Genomic DNA, 27010 nt, shown 5'->3' on the forward strand with positions numbered 1-27010 from the left:
CGTTGTCTTTGTTGATGAGACCCACCACGGTCGTGTCATCAGCGAACTTGATGATGTGATTCGAGCTGTGCATTGCTGCACAGTCATGAGTCAGCAGTGTGAACAGCAGAGGGCTGAGTACGCTGCCCTGGGGAGCACCAGTACTCAGTGTGGTGGTGTTGGAAGTGCTGCTTCCAATCCGGACTCACTGAGGTCTACCAGTCAAGAAATCCAGGATCCAGAATGAGTCTTTTTGTCATGGTCCATTCAATTATATTTCATGTGACAGTAAACTTTGGACTCTCAGGTTTCACTCTTCATTCTGGCAGAGGTGAATACACTTTAATCCTCCAGCCTCCGTTTCACATTCGCAATGAATTCTTCATTACTCGTGAGCACTCAGAGCCGCATTCCCTCGTTTGAGCCGCTGGGTTAAATAATTCATCTGTAGCCCCTCTCGGCGTGTGTTTCAGTGCTTTAATGAAGGATGTGGGTCCCAAAGGCTGGGGAGCAGTTGCGTGGTGGGGGAAAGAGAAAACATTAGGATAATTGCGTGCGAGAGCTGATACGCTGGGTATTGTAGGTGTGTGAGTGCCCGTAGTTTAAACCCTTACTGATGCACACAGTGTCGAGTCTCCCGTAGGTGGATGCGTCGAGGTTCCAAAGTTCTTGTCAAGTTTGCTCACAGAGTTGTGTGTGTGTGTGTGTGTGTGGGTGGGGGCAGCTATGACGTCACTCCTCACCTCTTGACCTTCTGTGGGTCAGGTGTCTCATACCTCCCCTCCTCTTCAGCGGTGTTTGGTCTCACATTCACTTTTCTCGCCCGCTCTCGTCAGCTTGTCCTTTCTGAATTCCAGCCATGCTTGGTCTCGCCCCGACTGCCTGGCACGGGAATGGCCCTCTGCGCAGGAGTGCGCGCGCATGGGGTTGCTGGGAAACAATCGGCTTTGTGTTTGCGGCCAAAGGGAGGATAGGGTGATCGACATAAGCGCTCACTGGCTAGCTCGTACTATTTAAGGGGTTGGGGGTTAATGTAACGTAGCAAGATCACCCCATGTATATCTCAATGGCACTGAGAAAAGTGGGAAAACACTCATAAGTGGATGGACAGAAAAATCTGGCTGGACTACTGCTGACGTCAACAACTTGACTCTTGGAGGCCTTCCATTTCTGAGAGGGTAATCTGTAGGAAGACGGATCGTGGAAAACACAGTCGCGTAGTGTGAAAGTGGCACAAACTCCCCATGAACTGCACCACTGGAAAAATGACACGCGAGCTTTGAATTCCTCCACCCTTCCTGGTGCTTTAATTCCAGGTACTCTGTTCCCACGGGTCACGCTATTGTTGCCTTTGAAAAGGCTGGCCCCGTAAGATCACGGTTCTGTGTGTGCAGGCCGCGACGAGACCCCGAGGAAGCAGGGAACTGGAAGCCGGTCACAATCCCTAGCTTTGTTCTGCGCGAAGCGCTCCCACGTGGGCTAGAAGCCCGTCTACCGACCTTCAGCCGCGTCTGAGCCTGTGGCTGCAACTCCACACTGAATGGCGCTCTGTCTGGGAGGAGAATAGTCCCGGGACCTCCTCCCTCTTTTCTTTCTGACATTAGGTCCCCTGCTCATATTCCGGCTCTCTCTCTCTCTCTCTCTCTCTCTCACACACACACACACACACACACACACACACACACACACACACACACACAAAGGAAAGAGTGACAATTCCCAGCAGTACGGCTGCTCCGCCGCTGCAGCGACCGGTGGGTGTCGACTCCCTTCTACTCTCATACCTGCGCTTCACCGGCGTTGCAGCGCCAGAGAGAGGAGCGCAGGGCGGGGTTTTGCAACAACAGGTGAAACGGAGAAAGGCGAGAGCGACGCGAGAACTGGCAGACGTCTCGTGAGCAGCACGGCGGGGTGAAGCATGCGCCACCGACCGCGTGTGGCCCGCGGGTACCCCCGCTCGAGCGGCCGTGACGGGGCTCCATGGTGCTCGGTTCCGCTCTGCAGCACAGTTCCCCGTCCTTCAGCGCGACCGGCCGGCGTGAGCCTGTCCACACAGTAAGGTACTGCACGTCTGCTCTGGACCCGCTGTTTACCGTTTGAGACCTTTTGTGGTGCCACCATCGGGTGTTTGCTGAAAGAATGAATCAGCCTTTCTGTTTAGTTTAAATAAGCCCTGAATTAATGAGAAACCTGTAAGTGGGTTGAATTAAACAGAGTAGTCGGGTAATGGTACCGTTGCGAATGGGGAGTACCGTGTTTCAGCGATAGTTCACGCTATGCGGTCCCCCCCCCCCCCAAGTTTCTTCCCGGAGTTGGAGCGAAGTTGTAAAAGCTGCGCATTTGCTTATTATGATTCAATTCACTCTGAGGCAGGAAAAGCAGGTACTATATTCCTGAGACCATACAACACTGCAACAACACAGGACTGTTTATTCAAACCTTTATTCAAAGCTATAGTAGAGAACAACGGAGAACATGAATACACACCGGATATGTTTCTCTTTCTATATACACTATATTTATGAGAAAGCAACTAGAATATTCGAATTTATCTGCACCTGTTGTAATAAAGTATACTAATAAGTTAAACTGTAAATCACATTTCTGTGAATTCAAGTATATTCATTAAGGCTTTCTGCACTTGTCATAGTAAACTATATTAGTAAATTATACCGGGAATCAGTGCAACTTGAAATGACCACCTAAATAAATTGTACATGGAAGTATTTGGTTTTATTTAACAGAACAACAAAAGACCTTTCGCTAGTTCAGTTCCTCGTGATAAAACCAAACCCAAGAGTTCCATACAGTGATCACTGGGGGTTTTCTGTCTAGGTTCAGTTTAAAAGTAAAGGTTTCTTTATTTGAACGAGAGTAATAAAAAATGTTTCTGTTTTTTCCATCACCACTAAACATGTTAGTCAATTGTAAAAAAAAACAACAAAAAAAAAACTAAAAAAAAAAACTTTTTTTCTGTCACTAATCTCAGAGGATCCCTGAGGTGGTAAAGGTCTCTAGGTGACGACTGGTTATAGCTAAAGAAGCGTGTATCAGCATACATGAAACTCTCGCTGTGATTCACCCCACAATGGGCAGACAGCCAAAAAACTGAGAATTTGGGAAATTAAAATGTGAAAGTTAACATACTTGTACAGTGTTGAGAAGATTTTAATGTTAATGTTCTGTACGGAGGTGTGTGTAGATTCAAATTTTCTTTGCCTTAAACATAATACTGCTGTCATTTGTCATAAAAATACATTTGTAAAAAATTTGTTGGAAGGGTGGAGCACGAAATCTATTTAATCTTTGAAGCGTTTGCCAAGGTCCAAGGGTGATCTCCCACTTTGCTTCTTGTCTCCTTCCTGTGGGCCAGCATCAGCACATTATACAATTAGCATACATTTCTCCAACTGAAGAGTCCGAGCAGCAGGTGTCCCGTTACAGTCTGTGGGGGCGTTGCAGATGGTCAGAGGTACACGGGGATCACTTACTGTCCGAATGCATAATTCATCTGTTGGCCAGCGACACGTTGGGGAAAGGAGGGGGGAGGGGGGTGGGGGGTGGAGGCTTGGTGGTGGTGGTGGTGGTGGAGGGAGGATGGGGTGGGCTGCAGCCAGTTTCACAGTGCAGTCCCAGAACACCAAGTGCTCACATGATGAACAGGGTCCCAGTGTTCAGATGTTGCTTTGTGAGTATCTTGGGGTTTGATCATTGGCAGTCCTATGCTTTTGTATGCTATACTGTAATGTGAACTTGGCTAGATTGCTGATAAAGTTTTGCTCAAGCATAATGGGAAACCTGTTTTCTTAATCCTTTTTGTTACATGTGATTGTCTGCTTTTCCTTTATCTTCTTTAATTCTTGTTTATCTCCGTATTTTCCATAACACTGATCTTTGTTAAAACAGAATTTTTCAGTTTGACTAGTTTTAGCAGGCACAATAGATATGAATCAGCTATTTTGGGGGGCTGGATACATTTAAACACTTTAAAACAAAATTGAAATGTAACGTTCTAGACTCCTGCATCTGCTGTTTTACCAAGTCACGTGGCGTAAGCTGATGCACCTGGGTCAGCCTGAAGCTCTTTGGAGGACAACAGCGGAGTGCCGAGCAGGACAAATTGGGAGACGATGCCCACGCATGATGAAGGTTTCTCAGCATTAATCAGCGTTAATCAGGGGTGACCAGGGCTGGGTGGAGGTGTAGGTGGAGGTGTGGCTCCCGCTCAGGCTTCACTGTGGGGCTGATCGCCTACAGCAGTAGTAACGTGACCTGACTAGTAAGGAAATGTGAGGCCCTAAAAAACGCTGCACTTTACTGTCCTTTACCTTCTTCACCATTTACCCCACTTTGTCTAGCAAAAACATCTAAATTCATGCCTCTTTATGCTGTCTAAGTAAGAGTGTTATAACAGGGTTATAGTAACTCAGGTCTCTGCAACACCGAAGGATAACAACAAATCCTTTTAAGACAAATCTGTCCTCACCACTGCATTTGCAGCGTGACCGTGACGCTCTTTGGGGGCGGGGCTGGCATCTGAGCGGTCTGCGGCTCCTCCTCTTGCAGGTGTGATGGTGGGGAAGCAGTGGCGGTCTGTGTGTAAGGGCCTGGTCCTGGGGACAGTGCTAGCTAGCTGCATGATCCTGTTCTACTGCCTGTCTGCTCCGGAGGTGCAGATCAGCTTCCCTGAGTGAGCCCCGCGCTGCCTGCACTTCACCACACGGCACCACACCGATCATATTTCCTCATCCGTGAAGACAGTATGCAACTCTGTCAGATGCAAAAACTGATTATTATTTTCTGGAGATCAAGTTCAGGTTTCTTAGTATCGATGCAATGTTACTGGTATATTTTAGCGAGATGAGATCGAAACTCATATGCCTAGCACTTTCATCCATCATTGTCATCCCTCCCCCCCACCCCAACCTGCCCCCCCCCCCAGAGTTCCCGTGCCTTACTCTTGTGCCCGCCGGCCGTCTCCTGACCGTGCCTCCAGGGCGGGGCGGGGTTGGGCTGGCTGCGTGCCAAAGGTGGACGTCATGTTCATGAAGACGCACAAGACGGCCAGCAGCACCATCCTGAACATCCTGTTCCGCTTCGGCGAGAAGCATCGCGTGAGATTCGCCTTCCCCAGCATGCGCAACGACTTCTCCTACCCCTCGCCCTTCCACCACTCACAGGTGCAGGGCTACAGCCCGGGTGCCTGCTTCAACATCATCTGCAACCACATGCGCTTCAACGAGGCCGAGGTGGCCAAGGTCCTGCCGGCCGACGCTGCCTACGTCACCGTCCTGCGGGAGCCGGCCGATCTCTTCGAGTCCTCCTTCCACTACTTCGGGCGCCTGATCCCCTTCACGTGGAAGATCTCCGGCGATGACAAGCTGGCGGAGTTCCTCCGGGACCCCGAGCTTTACTACGATCCAGAGGGTTTCAACTCGTTCTACCTCAAGAACTTGCTTTTCTTTGACCTTGGGCAGGACAACAACCTGCCTCCAAACGACCCGCGAGTAGAGGCGGCCATCCGGGCGATCGCCCGCCGCTTTCAGCTGGTCATGCTCGTGGAGCACTTCGAGGAGTCGCTCATCCTGCTCAAGGACGCCCTCTGCTGGGACATGGAGGACCTGCTTTTCTTTAAGCTAAACGCTCGGAAAGGCTCCACCGTGTCCAAACTGACCCCTGAGCTCAGGGCCAAGGCCTTAGACTGGAACGCCATCGACTGGAAGCTCTACCAGCACTTCAACACCTCCTTTTGGAGGAAAGTGGAGGTGTACGGGTGGGAGCGCATGGAGCGGGACGTGGCGGAGCTGCGACGCAGGAATGTGGAAATGGCTGCCATTTGCATCGAGGGCGGCCACGCCGTGGACGCCGGGAGCATCCATGAGACTGCCATGCAGCCGTGGCAACCCATAGGCGAGAAGTCAATTTTGGGATACAATCTGAAAAAGAATGTAGACAAAGCACACAGAAAACTGTGTAGAAAGATGCTCACCCCAGAGCTTCAGTATCTAACAGACTTAGGGGTCAACTTGTGGATCACTAAACTATGGGGTCACATTAGAGACATTCTTCACTGGTAGATGTGGGTAATGGGCTATAGCAGGCACATGCTTGACCTCTGACCTTCACTGAAGATTATCACTGACCTCTGTAAAACAAACTGAATCCTCTGTCTGTGTTACAAGAGAATGGAGACTGCACACAATTTTCAAAGTGATGAGTGATTGTGATTTCCAGCAAATTCCTTGTCTTATTCAATAATTGGTCAATGTTTTTTTTTTTTTTTTTTTTTTTTTTTTTAATGAACTCACGTATTTGCAGTATATAGTTGCTTTAGTCAATCAAAAATCAAAAACAAACAAATCATTGACACTAGTTATATGACCTCAAATAGCTATTTGAAGTCCCTCCTTTTTATTAGGGTTTTTGGGTTTTTCTTTTGCCTTCTTTTTGCATGTTGCCAATGCCATATCAGTAATATTCTGACGAGTCTTGATCACTGAAATGACAGGTGGCTTCAGAGGGCACCAGGATACTGTGTGTTCTTCTTTCACTTGTAATATGAAGAGCCACTGCTAATGTGACAACTAGCTGTGCCTAAAGAAAAGAGCTGCACTGATGATGATGTGTGCAGTTCAGATCTGTGCTTACGGAGAGAGAACGAGAGAGAGAGAGAGTGAGAGTGAGAGTGAGAGTGAGAGTGAGAGAGAGAGACAGACAGACCTGGTGTAAAGGAGGCCCTTACCAAATGTGAGATTATAGTTGCAACAATAAAATAAAAACTAACATAACTGCTGTTAACTGTGTACTTCATCATCTTCATAATAACTGCTGACACAACTTTCAGTGAATAGCCTTGTTATTATCCATATACTGTTTGATATGTGATTTGATACATGACTAAGTTATTTTAGCAGGCATTGAACGTGTTTATACAAAATTGTATGTGACGAAGCTACTGCTGTTTATCCACACTGAGGTGGACCATCGTCAGTTTCCTGGGAGATTGGACAGCTTACCTGGAGCGCACAGGTAAGTTTGCAGGTTAAAAAGAAAGCATTCATTACATCTGTGACACACTGGCATGATAAAAGCGTTTTTGTTCTGAGGTCATTATTTAACTAGCATCAAGGAAAATTACATCTAGATTTTGTTTTCTGTTGCAGAAGATCCTTGGAGAAGTCCTTTCATGTGAGGCTTTTATTAAATGCAGTACTTTAGTACTTTATTCAAAAGCAAAATTGTAAAATTGCAAACAAATTGAAAAAGACGAAGATATTCTGAAAACCTTCCTTTGAAACAGACTAAATGTTTGTCAGTCTGTCTTTTCTGTGCTACTTTCTTATACGAAGGTCCTGGAAATGAATACCTCGTTGCTGTGATCTGCGCCATAGATGCCACTAAAGTCAGGACGTTTCCTCAGCAGTTCAATGGTTTCTGCATAACAAATTTGTATGAATCTGAATTGTTGGCATATTAATCGCAACTTCGATCATAAGAACGCCACCATACGATACATCGACTTTGAACGACGTTTTCCCGGTCGAGGGGGTATGTGTGCATTAACGGAATCAACACTGCCACAGCGGTGTCGTGGTATGTAGGCCATCGGACTCATTGGTGCTAGTAAAGTTTGAAGTGTCGTCACTCATAACTGCTGAAAGGTTGGAGGACTTGTCAATAATGAAACAATCTGTAGTCTCAGACTACACACCTGCAAGGTTCTTATAATGTATGAAAGCAATGGGTGGTGGGATTATATGTCGTCATTGTGTATTGGTATTTCGTTGATCCTCAATAACATGATAAATGAAACCAAAAGACCACAGCTCAACCTTTGCGTAACAGCACCATCAGATGAATTGAGGAGCACATGACGAGCTAAAGCTCTCGACAGCGCTTATTAACAGTTAAATGCAACTATCGCCACTTTCTTGTGGTTTCCCATATAAAAAGCGCCCTCTGTAATGCATTAGGAGGAACGGGTGATTACAGTTGATACTTTCATAATTTCACTCAGCTGACAAATTCATTGCTGCCATAGCAACAACTAGCATAACAGATATAACAGATATCTATGATATGATATGGCAATAATTCAATGTCCATTAGTATTACAATGCCAAATCCTTAATCCTTAATCCTAAAACTGGAAATGACACATTCTTAATACTGATGGTCCGAATGATTAGCAAGACTTCTCTTGGTTTCTTCAATGTAAACATCTCTCGCAAGTAATACAGTAGACTCCTGCACTTTGCTTGCACAGTTAATGGAGGATCTCTGTCTGAAACCGTCTCTCTTCCTAAACCATTGACCTTCAGTGATCACTGAAATTCAGATTACACGACACTGTAGGTAGTCCATTGACTGTTCTTCTCATACATACACACACACACACACACACACACACACACACACGCACACATATATATATATATGCATATATATATATATATATATATGTATATATATATATATATATATATATATATATATATATATATATATATATATATATATATATACACACACACATATACACACACACACACACATATATATATATATATATATATATATATATATATATATATGCACATATATACATATATATATGTGTGTGTGTGTGTGTGTGTGTGTGTGTGTGTATACACACACACACACACACACACACACACGCACGCAGACACTACAGTACATTGCAGTTATCACCTGAAATCTTTGGATTTGGATTTTATATTTATATATATATATATATATATATATATATATATATATATATATATATATATATATATATATATATATATATATATATATATATATTCACAGTCTCTGTGTACTTTACTACTTTACATTTTAAGAAAGGTGTAACAGTTATATATATTTCTATCTTTCAGAATTTCTGTTTCTTAATAGTCAAACGTGTTCTAATTCAGCCAGCATTTCTAGTTGTGTGTTAGTAAGATAGATTTCGGAGCACTACGACATCGGAACATGTTCATAAAAATAATAGCAATGATAGCTAGATAAATAATACAAATGTTTGTGTGTGGACGCGAAAAATAGGAGAACGTAAAAACAGCAAGCTGTTTCATGCCGGGTGGGTTTTATTGTCGCACTGAGTGTAGCTCGTAGCTATTTCGCTAAGGATTGTGGAAGTGTGTTTTAAATTTTCAGTGAGTAAGAAATTGTAAATTATTTTATTGGATAGTGTGCCTGTTGTCAAAAAAAATGGGGAAACGACAGCATCAAAAGGATAAGATGTAAGTTTAGACTAACCCACAAGTTGTCTTATAAAAACGTCTTTTTCTCTTAGGTTAGCTAGCTTGCTAACTAACTAAGATTGCTAACTACCTACTATGTAGCTAGTACATAGTTGGCTACCTAGCTAGCTAATTCACCAACACGTTTAATGCTGTCTTCTGTGCAGTAAATTATAGTTCTAAATCTGCAGAAGTATTTAATTTAACGGTTGATAGCTTAGCTATCTGCCATCGCCGTCAATCAACAGTATTCTCAGCAGTTATTTTAATACTCTGGTAAATGCCGAAAGACTGTTTGGTCGTGAGACTGCCCCTCTACACATAGAGCTAACCTGCATAGTTTTAACTTTTTAGATAAGGTAACATTGGTCCACTGCGCTAGTGTGTGTTTTAGTGGACCATGTGGACTTACAGCATGTCTGTAGCTAGGAGTGGACGTCTAACGGCGTTTTCTTCTTCTTTCCCTTTTCAAGGTACATCACCTGTACAGAGTACACACATTTTTATGGAGGCAAAAAGGCAGGTACGTATCTGGAGGATGTAGCTGAAAAAATAAATGCTCGACATTGTTTTGTTAATATTTATTTATATTTTGTTGCATTTCTCACGGCTTCCTTTTTTACTTTTTTAAATTAAAGAAATCCCACAGGCCAATTTCAGGCGATTGCCCTTTGATCACTGCAGGTGAGTTTTATGCTCTTACAATCTACAATAATATGGATTTTCTACATGTCAGAGCGTCGAGAAAAGTCATTTTTTCATAAAGATATCACATTGGGCCCACCACCTAATAATCTACTAATTTTGTAGGGCCCCTGTCTGACACAGGACCTTAGAATCTTCCTAACTTAACTTGAGGGCTCCTCAGGGCTGTTACTTAAGATGGAGTTTTAGCTCCAACAAATCCTAGGGGTGATTCCAGTCAGTACAGAAGAGAGTGATGTGGTTGTATTGTCATTTTATGTATATTAATATTTTTATATAAAACCACAGGTTGTGAACCTTTGCTATGATTAAGTTCAGTATTTTTTGGTGTCTTTTTTGTTGCTTAGAATTCTTTACTCTTTAGTACAGAATTGCTGGGATGGACTTCATCCAATATTATCAGTTGGTGTGGAAAGCAATCTTGATAAATCTGAAATGGTGCATGATTTAGTAGAAGGACTGAGGACATCAGGTTTGCAATTGCAGCCTTTTCCTTTCTCAGTTAATAGAACACTCCTTTTGCAGTTTGTCTCTTCAGCCATTTGAGTATCCCATGTGCACTTCTGAAGGTGTGGTCTTTGACCTAATGTGAGTATATCACGTTCTGTCTTAGGAAGCAGTGATTCCTTTAATATATAATTGACCTTAGAATTAATTTTACTGTTCACAGTTGCGCTGGTGATTGAAGTGGTTATACTAATGTAATGCTGTAATATTTGGCCCTAACATAACTATGTAGAAGGTAATTTGCCTGCTTTTGTCTCTCCAGGAGCATAGTTCCCTGGATTAAGAAGTTTGGAACCAACCCCATCTCTGGAGAGGTATGCTCTGCAGAGCACAGGCCTTGTGAGCTTCTTGTCTGACTGTAAGACAGTTAAAGCCATTTGGAAGGCTGTAGCCGAGTGAACCCAGTACTCATGTGGTTCACCTAGTAGAGCAGAGATCCTAGCAACGCACAGACTGTGCGTTCCATTCCCAAGGTGCACTTGTGTACTGATGGTTCAGTTTCTTTTTGATAACAATTGGACACCATCAATTTGTTGGCCACTCTCGATAATAGCGTCGGCTAAATGATGAACATGTAAATGTAAAACATAAACCTAAACCAATCTGTTGTCTCTTTGGTTACCTGGGTTGTAATAAATCCATTCAGCCACAAGAGGGCATAAGACTCCACTTGCTGAGCAGACTTGGTGAAAATGGTGGGGGAGAAGGAAAGAGTTTATCCAACACAAAGGAGAGCTAAACCTCAAACTCTGGCGGGTTCAAGCATGACTCTGTTTCCAGTCACCTTTAAAGTGGTTGAGGAGAGGTTGTATAAATAACCCGCCTTTATTCTCTGCTCCAAGACCAGGATGAACTCACCTTGCTGTTCTCACATCACATTCACATCACATCATATTCAAGCAGTCTGTGTTGGAGTGTTTTGTTTGTTTTTTTTTCTCCCGCTTTTTTGGCCCTACCTGGTCAGTGTTTAGAGAGCGTTTTAATGCATTTCAGGTGCTTTTTTTTTTTTCTTGATGCTTCATAAAGATGAACTGCATAGTTTTTATTCTTAATCCGTTTTAGATCTGCTCTGCAGTGTAAGAGTCCAAAACATGTGAGATGTTTGCTGAGCAGACTTGAGCAGTCTATGCTGGCGCTGGATAAGTGCTGTGTTCTGGGTGTGTGGAAGGTCCTCCACTGGGTTCTTCATTTGGGGAGGCTATTAGGATTGTAAAGAGGTGTGTGCATGCTGCATGCATAGTCAGTGTTGTGCTTCTCAGCTAAAATCTTAACTACTATATAGATTTTTGCAGATTTTTGTGTGTGTAATTGTTTATATCTTAATCAGTATCTCTCAGTACTCTGTCTCTCTGTGTCTGTGTGGGTGTGTCTGTGTGGGTGTGTGCGCTGGGGTGGGTAGGGGGGTTGTTTGTGTCTGTGTTTTCCACACATTTGTTTGTGGTTTTTTTTTTCTGTTTCTGGATTTTATGCTGCATGTCTGAGCATGTGTGGGTGTGTGTGTGTGTGTGTGTGTGGGTGTGTGTGTGTGAGTGAAAGAGAGAGAGAGAGCGAGAGAGAGAGAGCGCTGGGCACCACTGTCCCAGCTGGGCACCACTGTCCAGTTGATGGATGGGGGAGGGGGTTTGATGGCATGAGCATGACTCCTGTGGAAGTCTTGTGGACATGTCTGGACTTATCTTCAGCATAGACAGCATGCCTGTGTGTGTGTGAGAGAGAGAGTGAACAAACATGAGGAACCCTTCCTAGCTGTCACAATTCTCTGTATCCAAGCCCCAGAGCAGAAACACATCCCCCTAATAGGCTCCCTTATTTGTACTTTCTCTTCTGATGCAAGCTGACCTTTGTAATGTCACCTTGTTGAGGCAGTTTTTCTTAAGAGTATTGTAACGGAGAAGCAGCAGTGCTGTGGTGGTCCATCGGGACTGAGTGCTTTAGCGGAGGTTCAGTTGGCTGCTGTGGAACAGAGCAGTTTGACCAGCGTCTAAGAGCCTAAAGAGGCAGCGATGATGGCCGATTCTCACAGATAGACTGAGGGTCTTGTCCTGGGTTTAAGATGAGCTCTCCAGATTGAGTTAACAAGCTTGCACTTCCCATCAGGCTTTTCTGCTGTGAAAAAACACACATGCACGCACGCGCGCACACACACCCCAGCATGCCATTGTTGCAGTTTCAAAACATTACATCATCGCGGTGTCCGTGAAATCAGCTGAGAAAAATCCCATGACGCGCGCTTGAATTCTGCATGAGCGGCTCGTCGGAGGAACAGCCTGAAACGCGATCGGCTGCGGTTGTCGCAGTAAGGGAGACGGGGAGAGAGGACTGGCATCATCTGCCAGTTCTGAGCACCAACCGCATGTTTCTTCACCCTTGACTGAGCAGGGTGCTGCCTTCCACGAGGCAGCCAGTGTGAATGTAGAATCGTGTTTCTCTCTCGCGCTCCGTCTCTGAACCGCCCCTGAGCTCGGAAACCCGGAGGCTCTGTCGGTCTCGTGTTACACGGCGTGGCTGAGATGTTTGGGAGGAGGCTTCTCTTGTCTTGAACTGAAAAGCACCTCCATCGGTACCTCCATCCACCCAGTGTGCCCCAACCCTCTTCCCCCCTCTGCTCAGGGCTCATGGCTGAAAGGACACCATCCACTCATATGTGCAGTGTCAGCTGTGATGCGTCTGAATTGTGGTAGGTTATGAATCTGACCGTTGGAATTGCCATGATCTTGTCAAATGCCACAGCCACAGAGCACGCCAAGGCATCCCTAGCAATTGTTTTGCTCGAAATACCTGCGAGACAATCGTAATGTTAATATAATAATAACTACATTTATGTAGCACCTTTAATACACATGCTTCCAGCACTACCGCGAAAAAGCCAACAAAAACATTGGCATTGGAGTACAACAGAAATAAATCAGTTTGTGCTAAACAGAAGCAGCTGGCTGAAAGACGTTTTTCGTTAACGGGGGACGCGGCAGGCGTGTGAATTAGCCGTCCTGAGCCCAGGTGGAGTTCCGCTCTTCCCGGGCCCCTGGTGGTGTCGTGCAGCCGCCCTTCGCCGTCCAGCACAGGCCTAGCGGGCCCTGATCTACAGTGATGTGTGAGGTTTGATGCGTCCAAGCGCTGCCCTGCAGTATCGATGCGTATAATCCCACAGGATCGGCCAGTCTAGCTGTATCATATTGCTCCAGTGGTTAAAAAATAGCCTCTGTAGGAGAACCGACTCCCAAATTCCCTGTTTAGGAAGGGCGTTCGCCGTGCTCGAGTGAGCAAAGGTTATTTTATTCATCAGTCCGGATTGGGGAGCCAAGATGCCAGATCACACGGCAAGCAGCACTTCACCACGCACACAGTACACAGTTTCTTTATAACCATATAGTTATGGCTGCACATTCAAGTTTCCATCAGACAGGCAGAACTCATGACACCACCCTCTAGTTCCCCCAGACAGGCAGAACTCATGACACCGCCCTCCAGTTCCCGCAGACAGGCAGACAGGTCTTGAGTAATGCTAGATAAACAGTGTTGTTTCCAAGAAGCCAGGGCAGATCTATTCTAGAGTGCTAATCACTAGTACCCTATCAGTCTCTGTCATCTTGATGACATTATTCTAATATACTAGTCATGTGGTATTACTATAATTTATTGATGCGCAGCCAGATAAGCTATAAGCATCATGTCACATGACCAAGACTGCTTCACTGCCCTACCGGTCTGTCACAGCTGCGTGAGCAAAAAGTAAACACTGAACGTCTCTGAGTTCCTGAATCATTAAGGCAATACTCTGAAACACATTTTTCTGTTCTTTTCTGAGGTTTTCCCAGGACACTATGGGAAATGATAACTTCCTTGAATTGTTCTTTGATGCTCTTTTGTTCACTTGTATGTTATAACTAACATGAATATTGTCAAGTATACTATGTACAGAATTTGCGATTGCTTTTATTTTCAAAAATTACAGAAAATATTGTGATATAATTTTAAATAGTATCGCCCGGCCCTCCCTCACATCCCTAGTGGTTTGGGAAGGGCAGGTATCCTTGCATGAAGGTCTACCACCGATTCTTCTTTTTTTTTTCTCCCTCAGTTTGGACAGAGCACTCTCAAACCATTTCACTGCGAGTTCTACTGTGTATGACTATGTGTGTGACAAATAAACCAAACTTGAAACTTGATTAATGCTGCAGAAATACTCCCATCACACGCCGGCAGTGACACCAGCTTGGAACCTTGGGACATGTGTTGTCATGTGCATGTGAACGCTGGTGGATGTGACTAACCTAACGTGTCTGTGCAAGCTGATGAACGCACCCTGTCTCTCTCTTCTCCAGAAACTCGAGGCCAAGTCCCTCATCAAGCTGAACTTCAGCAAAAACAACGAGGGTAAGCGTCTACACCGGCTCTGCCCGTACGCGTCCCTGGGCGACAGTTTTTAACGATTCCGGTTTTGTCTCTGTGCTGATTTTGTCGTGCGTGGTCAGGGAAGTACCACTGTCCCGTCCTCTACACCGTCTTCACCAACAACTCCCACATCGTGGCCAACAGAGTGACGGGCAACGTCTTCTCCCACGAGGTGCGTCTCCTCACCCCTACCATGCTTGACGGCTCCCTTGTCTTCTTGTATTAAGACTGTGTCCATCAGAAATGGCTGCATCTTTAATAACTGGACCCTAAGAGGATGTGAAGGTAATTATTTGTGTGTGTGTTGCCCAGGCTGTGGAGCAGCTGAACATCAAGACAAAGAATTACAAAGATCTGCTGACTGATGAGCCATTTACTCGCCAAGATATCATCACACTGCAGGTGTGTGTGTGTGTGTGTGTGTGTGTGTGTGTGTGTGTGTGTATATGTAACTGGGACTGGGAACCTCTGTGCAGCTACATCATAATAAAGTGTAGGAGCCATAAAGATACAGAGTGACAGAGGTTGCCACAGGTCTGGAAGTGAAACCTAACCATGAAAAGAGTGAGACCTCCAGTCTCTCCAGATGCTGAGCTGGGTGATGGGTGGTATTGTTTCAGAGAAAGTGCGTGTGTGCTGTGTGAGAAGGTTGATTTGGTCATAATTGTACCTGTGAGCAATTGATCTGAACTTTCTAGAAATCAAATGTGTGTGTGAGAGAGAGAGAGAGAGTTAGCGAGGAACACCTATGGCAGAAGGGCGACAGGCACCCAGTGCAAGTGTGATGGGCAATCCCAGCGTGCCCTAGCACTGGTCGTTTTGAACCGGGGGAAAAAGGACCGGTCACAGCGTTTGGACAGGAGCAGGACACAGGAGAGTAGATGGGAGTTATTCTGAGAGGTGAGCCAAGGCGAGTAGATCTTTCTTCTCTCCCTGGCCGTATATAGTGTGCAGTTCACAGTTGGAAGAAATAATGTCACCTCGACCCAGGTGCAAGATGCATGCATGCATGTGTGACACGCTCGCACACAGCGCTGACGGTACACGAAGAATGCAGCGGACCAGGGTCCGCGGCTGAGAACGAACGTACACGGTGTTCGAGTCCGACAGCCCAGGGGCATCAGAAGGGCCCGACAGTCTTGACGAAGACGCAGCAGAACCTCCTTCCGGACCGCGGCGGTGTGGGAGGGTTCGGAGGGGGTCGTCCCTGTTGCTGGGGTCCACGAGCCCTCGTACGCCGCGCGAGTGGAAAATGTCCCTCCCGGGGCGCAGAGGAGTGCCGATGACGCGCCGAGCTGCCCGCGATCAGAGCCGTTGCCATTCCTGCACCAGACAGCCATGCAGCTGTCGGGGACGCTCACTGTGGTGCCCCCTCGTAAACGAGGCGTGAGGACGGGGGAGGTGGGCGCCGCAGGGAATCTAGACGAGTGGTCTGGGACCTCCTCAGGTGGAGGAGGGCGAGGAGGCCGGTGGGGGTGCGATGGCGAAGGTGCCACACGAGCTGCCAGCTGCTTAGGATGGTGCCATCAGCTCAGATGGTGCGGAGGTTATTCTGGGGTTAAGTCTGAAAGGGCATATGCGTGGGTGCGTTATGAAGTATGCAGGGTTTATTTTGGTATTGGGAAGGTGGAGTACAGTAGCGGGGTGAGTGGAGGAGAACTGATGAACGAACACACACAGACAGACAGACACAGAGTCCTGCTGGATTCAGGTTTAATTTGACCTATTTTGATCAAATATACTCTGATATTTGTGAATATCCTAATATTCTCTCTCTCTCTCTCTCTCTCTCTCTCTCTCTCTCTCTCTCTCTCTCTCTCTCTCTCTCTCTCTCTCTCTCTCTCTCTCTCTCTCTCTCTCTCTCTCTCTCTCTCTCTCTCTCTCTCTCTCTCTCTCTCTCTCTCTCTCTCTCTCTGTGTGTAAATATAAGTCAATAAAAATAGCTGAGACGGTGAGCAGAGGACCTGAAGTGTGTGTTGGTGTTTATGGTATTATATTTAAAAAAATTTTTTGGTAACTGTGCCACCTTGTTTCTTTTTATTCCGTAGGACCCCACACATTTGGATAAATTCAATGTCTCTGACTTTTTCCATGTGAAAAACAATATGAAGGTTCTGGACCCAGGTTAGTGTGGCTCCAGGTTCTATTGTTTTTAATTCATCATGTCATCAAACATGTGTAGGTAATAACTGCTGCTAGTATTTGTTTTATATTTTATAAATGTTTCTAGTATTAGTAAATCATTGGTAATTTCAGCACGCTGCCATATATCATCATATATATATATTATATATTCTAGATGATAGTTTGAGCTCAAAGAAGTAGGAGTTGGCCTTATGTTGACATTCAGGATCTTCACGTCGTGGGATTCATTAAGTTTAATTAAGTAACCAAATAATACAGGTTACCTTGGCCATGGTGATTTGAATAAATTAATTGGTTAACGAGGCAGATCTCCCAACAGCCCCAGTGCTGCTGAATGAAGGGCGAAGGGCATAATCAGTACTGTGTAACCAAAGGAAAACCCCCCACCTGTCACGACCTGCCAGCCATGGTCCAGAACAGCAGACGATGTGCAGAGTAGGAATGAGCCTGTATGAAGGGGAACACCGTGCGTCGGCTGTCCCGGGCACTGTTGTTTGTTTGTACGCCATTTGTTGGTTCTCTGCCTAGATGAAGAGAAGGCGAAACAGGACCCAGCGTACCACCTGAAGAGCACAAACCTGGAGACGCGCGAGACGCTGGCTGAGCTCTACAAAGAGTACAAGGGCGACGAGCTTCTCGCGTCCACCATGAAGGAGCCTGAGGCCAAGAAGACGGACAAGCTCAACGCTGTGAGTCCCACCGCCCTGGAACGTCCTCGAGGAGCTGCCGTCTCTCCCGCAAAGTTGCGTTTATTTCTGCGGCGCATTTCCAAGGCGCACCCTCCTCCTCAGGGCCTTGCTCTTCCTCTCGCTCCTCAGCTGTGTGTTGACGTGGGCCGTAGTCGAGGACACTTGGTGTAGCTTCGGACCGGGGCCTCTGTAGCGTTTCGGGTTGGGAGGTGGTAGGAATTGCTATGGAATTTGCTGCGCTGTGAAGTAGGTCATGGGTGTGTGTGTGTGTGTGTGTGTGTGTGTGTGTGTGTGTGTGTGTTTGAGTATGAGAATGAGAGTGGCTGGTTTATGAGGTGAATCCTCTCAGATGCCACTGTCATCCAACACCTGGAGCAGAAGATTTTGCCTATCCGAATTTGTGTGCAGAGATGCGTGCATGTAAACACAACCACACATACACAGCACAAGGCAGTGTGAAACTGTAGGCAGCACTCATGATGCGCGACAAATCTGTCACAGTGTCGCATCATGTATGAGCAATGGAATGTCGGGAGAGAACACGCCGCCTCACTAACAAAGCAGCTAACAAAGCGTGGCCTGAATGTGAGTCAGCATGACCCGGGCCACATCGCTCCGCCGGCCCACCCTGAGCGCTCCTCCGCGCTGGGCCCCTGGCACATCTGCCCCGTGCCCGGCCCATTCAGCCGGCTGCGGCTTGGCTCGGACACAGGCACGGATACCGGGCTGCTTCTGCCAGGCTTGTGCTGGCTTTGCTTAGCCTTCCTTATAACCTGGTAGCAGGCCTCCATGTGCTCTCAATTCAGCCTTCAAGAGTGTGAGATTTGCCCTCTGCCCCCATGAGCCAGAATGTTGCGGAGGAATGGTGCAGGACGGAGCCTTGCATGGAATGCTTCGGGACAGCAGAATGACTGCAGTCAGCGGGACTGACTCAGACCGGTGCCATGTCCCGCAGTTCTGGAGAAAGGACAACGGACTAATAGGACAGAGAAAAGTCACTATGGAGTGTTTGAGCCGAGCCGAGCCGAGCCGTGGGGCTGGGTCGAGCCGAGCCAAGCCGTGGGGCTGGGTCGACAGAAGGGAGAGAGTGCTGTGCTCTCCTCCCTCACTGGCATGTGCTTGTTTTCCTCTTTCACAATCACACTCTGTTCTCTATCTGCAAGGTTATGCTCCAGTAGCTCCTTGTTCAAATCTTTAAAAAGAAATGATAAAAGTGTCTTGCATAATATGAGTGTAATCATATGTAATGCTTGCAACACTCCCAACATCTGTACTGTGCTCTTATTCACTCGTACGCTCACACAAGCATGCGCGCACACAGGCGAGCTCTCTCTCGCTCTCTCACACTTACACTTTCACACCATGTTGCTGTCTTCGCTCACCTGTTTCTTTTTCTCTCTCCCTACCTGTCTCTTTTTGACACATTGTCTGTCTCTACATCTGTCTGTCTTTCTGACACATTGTATCTCTCTCTCTCTCTCTTTCTAGGCTCATTACTCCACTGGTCGGGTGTCTGCCTCCTTCACCTCTACTGCGATGGCTCCAGCAACAACACATGAAGCAGGTAAAACTCTCGCACTCTCCCAGTGCCGCTCACGCGCAGACTGATCCATCCTCTGTGCCATTTGTGGTAAACAGCAAACAGTCAGCCCTGTTTGTGTGGCTGCTTTGGACGAGAAGTCCGTGTTCCTGTACACGCACGTGTACATGACTGCGTTGCTAAGACGGTCACCTTAGCAGGTAGCAGTTGTGTTGGCCTAAAACCTCTGCACACCCGTCCTCCACGTTGTAGAAAGCTTTCCCCCGTCCCCGCTGTGTCAGAAAAGGACTGAGGCCTGTAATTTAGTGGCTGCGCTGGGGTGTTACGGCTGCCCAGCGGGGCATTTGACTAATTTCACAGGGCACAGGCACTTTTATGGTCGTTTGTTAATTTGGTGGACAGAATCAAATGTGTCTGTAACAATTGCTGGTACAACAGGGGTGTGACATTTCCAATCCACCAGTGCAGCGGTAATTCTGAACCCATTTGGGGTTTTGCGCTCTTAGCACATACGCAAGGGCAGCGTGGTATTTTCCTCACTACCAAACAGCGCAGAAAGAAATATCAAATGTATTACTCAAATATTATTATTTAAATTTTACTTAATCATCATGCTTTGAGCACCATATATTTTGGTGTGCTGACTGTGCTTCCCTTCAAAGTAGGGTTCCTACGGAAATTGCTGCTGTTCCTACAAAATTGTTACTTCAGCTCATGTTCCGGCTTTAAAGGGAATAAGAGGAGTTAATCAGATTGGATATTGCGGGACCTTCTGATCACGTTTTCAGTGTGGTCCGACCTCTTCTTGTAATTGTGCCGGATTAGTGTGTATGTCAGTCGTGAAAATGGCGTCAAGATTGCTGCCAAGCCCACAGGAGCCTACGCTGCATTCTGATGTGTTTTTCTTGCGCTCGTGCTGAGTCCATGAAAACGGAGCCCTGAATGTTCATGAACGAATGGTCTGTGTGTGTCTGTGTATGTCTGTACTGGCTGTGCTGGGTGGATGTGGGCGTAGGGGTGTGATGCACAAAAGACCTAAGGCCCCTGAGACGATATGGCACACAACAGCAGGATGCAAGATGCTAGCAGACAGGGTGTACATGGAACACCATAACCAAGTGTATAGAAACCATCTGATGAGTACGGGCTGCAAGTTCCAAGGTCTTGGAGGGATACACCCCAAAAAGTGGTGGCGGATGACATGACCATGCTAAGATCCTGTGAGGCTTACAGATATAAATAGACAAAATGGCTCACCAACCGAACATAGTAGTGGTGGATAAACAGATGAAAAGAGGTCAGTAGTGATGGATGTGCCAATCCCAACATCAGGAACAAGGAACACAAAAAGCTCGAGAAATACCAAGGGCTGAAAGAAATCTAGAAAAGATGTAGAAGGTTGTTCCCATGGTAGGTACCTTTTGATTCCTGTAGTAACCAGAGCACTAGGGGCTGTGACCCCCCGACCTGGGAGAAAGGCTCCAGCAGATCCCAGGAACAACATCCGAGATGCATTCCTGGCAACAGCTAAGATACTATGCAGGACTCAGGCTCCCAGGCCTCTGTTAGAGGACTCGAGCTTGAAGGAAAAAGTGGAAGGAAAAAGTTTTTTTATATATATATATATATATATATAATCTACTCTCTCTCTCTCTCTCTCTCTCTCTCTCTCTCTCTCTCTCTCTATCTATATATATATCTATCTATATATCTATCTATATATCTATATATCTATCTATATATCTATCTATATATCTATATATATATCTATATATATATATATATATATATATATATATATATATATATATATATATATATACTCTCTCTATATCTATATATATATCTATATATCTATCTATATATATATCTATCTATATATATATCTATCTATATATCTATATATATATATATATATCTATATATATCTATCTATATATATATATATATATATACTCTCTCTCTCTCTCTCTCTCTCTCTCTCTCTCTCTCTATATATATATATATATATATATATATATATATATATATATATATATATATATAATATAATATGAGTGGTGTGAAAAAGTGTTTGCCCCCTTCCTGATATCTTGTTTTTTTGCATGTTTGTCACACTTAAATGTTTCATATCATCAAATGTAAATATTACACAAAGATAACACAAGTAAACACAAAATGCAGTTTTTAAGTGAAGGTTTTTATTATTAAAGGGAAAAAAATCCAAACCTACATGGCCCTGTGTGAAAGTGATTGTCCCCCCCAATTTCTCTAGCCACACCAAGGCCTGATTACTGCCACACCTGTCCGCAACCAAGACCTGTCTGACAAAGTGAAGTAGACCAAAAGATCCTCAAAAGCTAGACAGCATGCTGCGATCCAAAGAAATTCAGGAACAAATTAGATACAAAGTAATTGAGATCAGTCTGGAAAAGGTTATAAAGCCATTTCTAAAGCTTTGGGACTCCAGCGAACCACAGCGAGCACCATTATCCACAAATGGCGAAAACATGGAACAGTGGTGAACCTTCCCAGGAGTGGCCGGCTGACCAAAATTACCCCAAGAGCGCAGCAACGACTCATCCAAGAGGTCACAAAAGACCCCACAGCATCATCCAAAGAACTGCAGGCCTCACTTGCCTCAGTTAAGGTCACTGTTCATGACTGGGCACAGTTAAGGTCACTGTTCATGACTGGGCACAGTTAAGGTCACTGTTCATGACTGGGCACAGTTAAGGTCACTGTTCATGACTGGGCACAGTTAAGGTCACTGTTCATGACTGGGCACAGTTAAGGTCACTGTTCATGACTGGGCACAGTTAAGGTCACTGTTCATGACTGGCACAAATGGCTTGCATGGCAGAGTTCCAAGACCAAAACCACTGCTGAGCAAAAAGAACATAAAGGCTCATCTCAGTTTTGCCAGAAAACATCTTATACAATACAAAATACTCTGTGGACTGATGAGACAAAAGTTGAACTTTTCGGAAGGTGTATGTCACATTACATCTGGCGTAAAAGTAACGCAGCATTTCAGAAAAGGAACATCATGGCAACAATAAAATGTGGTGGTAGTGTGATGTTCTGGGGCTGTTTTGCTGCTTTAGGACCTGGAATTCATGGTAAATGGAACCATGAATTCTGCTGTCTACCAAAAAATCCTGAAGGAGAATGTCCGGCCGTCTGTTCGTGACCTCAAGCTGAAGTGCACTTGGGTTCTGTAGCAGGACAATGATCCAAAATACACCAGCAAGTCCACCTCTGAATGGCTTAAGAAAAACAAAATGAAGACTTTGGAATGGCCTAGTCAAAGTCCTGACCTGAATCAGATTGAGATGCTGTGGCATGACCTTAAAAAGGCGGTTCACGCTCGAAAATCCTCCAGTGTGGCCGAATTGCAACAATACTGCAAAGATGAGTGGGCCAAAATTCCTCCACAGCGCTGTAAAAGGCTCATTGCCAGTTATCGCAAACACTTGATTGCAGTTGTTGCTGCCCAACCAGTTATTAGGTTTAGGTGGCAATCGCTTTTTCACATGGGGCCATGTAAGTTTGGATTTTTTTGCCCTTAATAATAAAAACTTTCATTTAAAAACTACATTTTGTGTTTACTTGTTATCTTTGTCTAATATTTACATTTGCTTGATCTGAAACATTTGTGACAAACATGCACAAAAAAAAAAATCTCAGGAAGGGTACAAACACTTTTTTTCACACCACTGTATGTATAAATGGTGAGTAACTACTGTAGTAAGAGATGCTCGTAGCGATATTCAAAGTTGTAATGAAGTATACAGAGAAACAGGGTGTTTTAGGTGGAGGTCCTTTTCTCCTGGATGGAACCCACCCTGGGTAACTGAAGACCGGACAGTCCTCCAGGAGCAGTTCCACCCAACTTCCGGCTGATTACCTGCTTTTGTACCATATGGAGTGGGGCCCAGAAAAGCATTGGCAAGAGAACCAGAGGATGCAAGCACCTCTTACCAGTGGATAAAACTCGAAATGGAGCAACCATCAGTCACCACCTTTATATGGATGGCATCAAGCTGTATGCCAGAAGTGAACTAGACATCAGCTCACTAATCCATCTCACCAAGATATGCAGTAATGCATCGGAACGTATCCTTGATGGTTGCAAGGAGAGAGAAGGTAGTTAGAATATGGGGATCATGCTACCAGCAGGTAACATAACAGATGTTCGGAGCAGCTACAAGTACCTTGGAATCCCACAGGCAAATAGAAATCTGGAAGACACAAGGATAGCAGTTATAGCCAAATACCTACAAAGAGTGAGGCAAGTCCTGAGAAGTCTGCCAAATGGGAAGAACTAGATCCGGACTGTCGACACCTGAGCTCTACCAGTCATCAGATACCCCACTGGCAGGATCAGCTGGCCAAAGGAGGAGATAGAAGACACCAGTATCAAGACAAGAAAGAGTGCACGCTAAATGGATGCATGGGGGCTGAGGACTTGTGAGCATCAGAGCCGCCATCTAGGATGAAACAACCAAGATCCAGGAGTACATCTGGAAGATGGCCCCAGTCAATACCTCAGGCAGCAGGAACCATCCTGGGAGGATAAACCACAGCATGGTAATGTCCTGGCAAATAGTGGAAATGGCTGATATGGAGAAATCCTCCCAATGGCTAGAAAAGGCTGGACTGAAAGAGAACAGAGGCACTAAACATGGCAGCATGGGAACAAGCTCCAAATACAGGATCAGTAGTGGCTGTGATCTACCACACCAGGCAAGACCCCAGATGCAGGCTGTGCATCTTAAACAGAGACAATCCAGCACATAAAACTGGGATGCAAGATGCAAGCAGGCAGCGTGTACATGGCTGTACATGGCAGAGCATAAGTGGCTGGCATGGAAACGGAAATATCTTTGCTGAGTACGGACTGGAAGCTCCGATTTCTGGTAGTACTGTGAGAAGAGCTGGAAAAGATGTGGAAGGTGAAGGCAAAAGTGGCTCCCGTGGTAATCGGAGCACTAGGAGCTGTGACCCCCAAACTTTAAGATCCCAGGATCATCAGAGATCTCTGTCCGAAAGAGCGCAGTACTGGGAACAGCCAAGATACAGTTCAGGAACCTTATGCTCCCAGTCCTCTGGTAGAGGACCTGCGCTTAAAGGGAATGGACCGCCCGGAGGAGGGCCAGTGAGGAGTTGTTGTTTTTTGTGTGTGTGTGTGTGTGTGTGTGTGTGTGTGTGTGTGTGTGTGTGTGTGTGTGTGTGGCAGATATGGTATGACATGGCTTATGTCATCTTAAATACACTTTAGTAAACATCGTCTTGTCTTATTTGGACCAAGAATGATTTATAATTGTTGCATGATGGGAATGCTGTGATTTAATCATAAACACCTACAGAACTCTCATCTGGAACGACTAAGATTAGTCCAGATGCTCAAAGCACACACAAACAACAAAATCAGAAGTTTTAGGAGCTGTTTTGCATATTGCAGTGTACTGTGAAGGCCAGAAGTGCAGCCCTAATGTGTGTGTGTGTGTGTTTGTGTGTGTGTGTTTGTGTGTAAAATGGTGATTCTGTTCTCACTTCTCTGTTCAGATGCTATCGCAGAGGATGCAGTTCGCTACCAGTACGTGAAAAAAAAAGGCTACGTCCGCCTCCACACTAACAAAGGAGATCTAAACCTGGAACTGCACTGTGATAAGGTTGGACTATACTTACTCACGCACACACACACGACTGAATATTTATGGCATTTAGCTGATGCTTTTATCCAAAGTGACTTACAGTTGTGACTGAGTACAACTTGAGCAATTGAGGGTTAAGGGTCTTGCTCAGGGGCCCAGCAGTGACACCCTGGCAGTGCTGGGGCTTGAACTGGCCACCTTCTGATTACAAGTCGAGTACCTTAACCACTGAGACACCACCACCCTACACCGGTGAATACACACATTTGTTTTATGTGGGCTTTGAAAGAGTGGATGAGTGAGTGAGAGGCAGCGCTGTCTGACGACCTAGGTCCTGAAATTTTAGCAGCGTGACTTACGATCAAGTTCTTTCAATTCTCGGCACTAAAACGAGCAGTGTAGTAAACGGACACTGTGCACGTGTGCATGTGTGTCTGTGCATGTATGCTTGCTCAGCAGAAGCTGAGTGTGAGATATTTTTCTTCTTCTCTTCACACTGCTGCTTTTGTCATTCTCCATCTCTCACTGTCTGCCTCTCACTCTCTCTCACACACTCACACACACACAAACACGCGCGCACCCCCAGAGAGAGACACTTCGACACATCATCTCTCTAAATGTCCCATTTAATATACGACACTCTCCCTTCTGTGTCTGCTGAATATACGACACTGACACCTGTCTGTGTCCGGTGGGGGTCGTTAGGTGTGTTGGACCCGCTTGGTTTTCTTTTCCTCTTCTCGTCACTTTTTTTTTTTTTTTTTTTTTTTGTCTGCTCTCTTCTGCTCTGGGTATATATTCCCCCCCCTCGCTCACTCGCTCTCTGTCCACTTTCTTCCCCGGCTCGCCCTGCATCCTTGTGCGCTTGTAATTTATTCCCAGGTGTAACGCTTCTCCAGTGAAGTTATGTTCCGCTCGGCCCTGGCCCTGGACAGCTCTTGCCCATAACTCGGCGCACAGTCACACTCCTTCAGTGGTCCATGGTGACTACACTGCATACATCGCAGCAAGTGCAGTCATACGGCTACCTCTGATGAATACATGCCTTTATTCTTTAGCAATCTCGAGGTTTGAATGGGTTTTTCACACAGAGCATTCTGCGACATGAGAATTACAGAAACGTTGTTTAGTCTGTTTTAACCTGACTTTTATTTCATTAATGCTTTCAGTTAAAAATATTCCTCATAAAGACGTCACTAATTGATTTGCTTGATTATTTATTTAAAAGCTGGTTGTTAACAAAAGTGTAAAGGGTCGTTAACATAAGCACGTATAATCATTGCACAAAAGCTTTTGTAGTTCATATGATTGTTTATGTTACTGAATCATAACCTTTTAAAACCTGCAGTGTTTGTTGTCTGGGAAGTAACAGTCTGTAATGGGGCGGCTAAGATGAATGTGAATTATCTCGGCACGTTAAGTGTTTGGACTGGGTGGAATTCTGTGGCCCTTCATTGATTAATTCATTACCTTTACTTCAGCAGATGGCTTCACTGAAGGGCCATACTGTTAAGTGGCTTGAAAAGTAGATGGACTACAGATGGACTACATAAATATTTCTCTCAAAGACAAAAGCTAATCATTTTCTGTTTTAATCCATACACTTATGAATAAAAAACGAATAGTGGGGGAGGGAGGGGGAGAATGAAAAAATAATTTGTGTGTGTGTGTGTGTGTGTGTGGTCAGTTATTGCATATGTGGTGCACACTATGCCTAACCCACAGACAATCCCGAACACATTACTTCTCTCTCTCTCTCTCCCTCTCCCCTTTTTTTTCCTGTTAGCGGGGGGGGGGGGGGGGGGGGGGGTGGTCTCTCCTACTGAAACTGTGCTGTGTGTGTGTGCCTGTCAGTAGGGGTGAGTCATAGAGACAGCTCTCCTCAGTCTTGGCCTCAGTAACCAGGCACTGTTTTTGTGTTTCTTCATTGGCCATCTCCTTGTCAAATCAGGATAAAGAAAAGAAGTCCCAGTGATGATAAAATTACTCTCCTCTGTCCTCCTTCCTCCCACTTGCCTGTAGCCCCTCCCCTTGCCTGTAGCCCCTCCCCTTGCCTGTAGCCCCTCCCCTAGCCCCACCACTCTTATTCTTTGCACCACACACAGTTTCTATTTGTGCCTTCCTGTT

At 45.5% G+C, this 27010-nt stretch overlaps 2 protein-coding genes across 7 annotated transcripts in view; both read left to right on the forward strand.

Moving 5' to 3' along the window:
* Positions 1-1665: 1665 nt before the first annotated feature.
* gal3st1a (galactose-3-O-sulfotransferase 1a) lies at positions 1666-6777 on the forward strand. Of its 6 annotated transcripts, none has more exons than XM_027023183.2 (4): positions 1666-2039; positions 3996-4128; positions 4546-4669; positions 4922-6777. In XM_027023183.2, exons 2-4 carry the CDS (start codon positions 4110-4112, stop codon positions 6054-6056), a joined length of 1278 nt encoding a protein of 425 aa, XP_026878984.2. In that variant the 5' UTR covers positions 1666-2039; positions 3996-4109; the 3' UTR covers positions 6057-6777. The 6 variants fall into 6 exon arrangements, with proteins under 6 accessions (XP_026878984.2, XP_026878987.2, XP_026878985.2 ...); XM_027023186.2 differs by having other exon boundaries at positions 4022-4128; XM_027023184.2 differs by having other exon boundaries at positions 1666-2034.
* Positions 6778-9084: 2307 nt separating this feature from the next.
* Positions 9085-27010, forward strand: part of ppil2 (peptidylprolyl isomerase (cyclophilin)-like 2) — a 29126-nt gene continuing 11200 nt past the window's right edge. Inside the window, exons 1-12 of the mRNA XM_027023176.2 lie at positions 9085-9245; positions 9719-9768; positions 9884-9929; positions 10476-10538; positions 10720-10771; positions 14780-14831; positions 14930-15021; positions 15162-15251; positions 16898-16973; positions 17523-17683; positions 19172-19247; positions 24795-24901. Of these exons, the coding sequence (XP_026878977.2) occupies positions 9214-9245; positions 9719-9768; positions 9884-9929; positions 10476-10538; positions 10720-10771; positions 14780-14831; positions 14930-15021; positions 15162-15251; positions 16898-16973; positions 17523-17683; positions 19172-19247; positions 24795-24901 (897 nt within the window). The 5' untranslated portion in view covers positions 9085-9213. The remainder of the gene's footprint in view (positions 9246-9718; positions 9769-9883; positions 9930-10475; positions 10539-10719; positions 10772-14779; positions 14832-14929; positions 15022-15161; positions 15252-16897; positions 16974-17522; positions 17684-19171; positions 19248-24794; positions 24902-27010) is intronic.

This window comes from Electrophorus electricus, chromosome 9 (assembly GCF_013358815.1).
Source record: "Electrophorus electricus isolate fEleEle1 chromosome 9, fEleEle1.pri, whole genome shotgun sequence".
Classification (NCBI taxonomy): Eukaryota; Metazoa; Chordata; class Actinopteri; order Gymnotiformes; family Gymnotidae; genus Electrophorus; species Electrophorus electricus.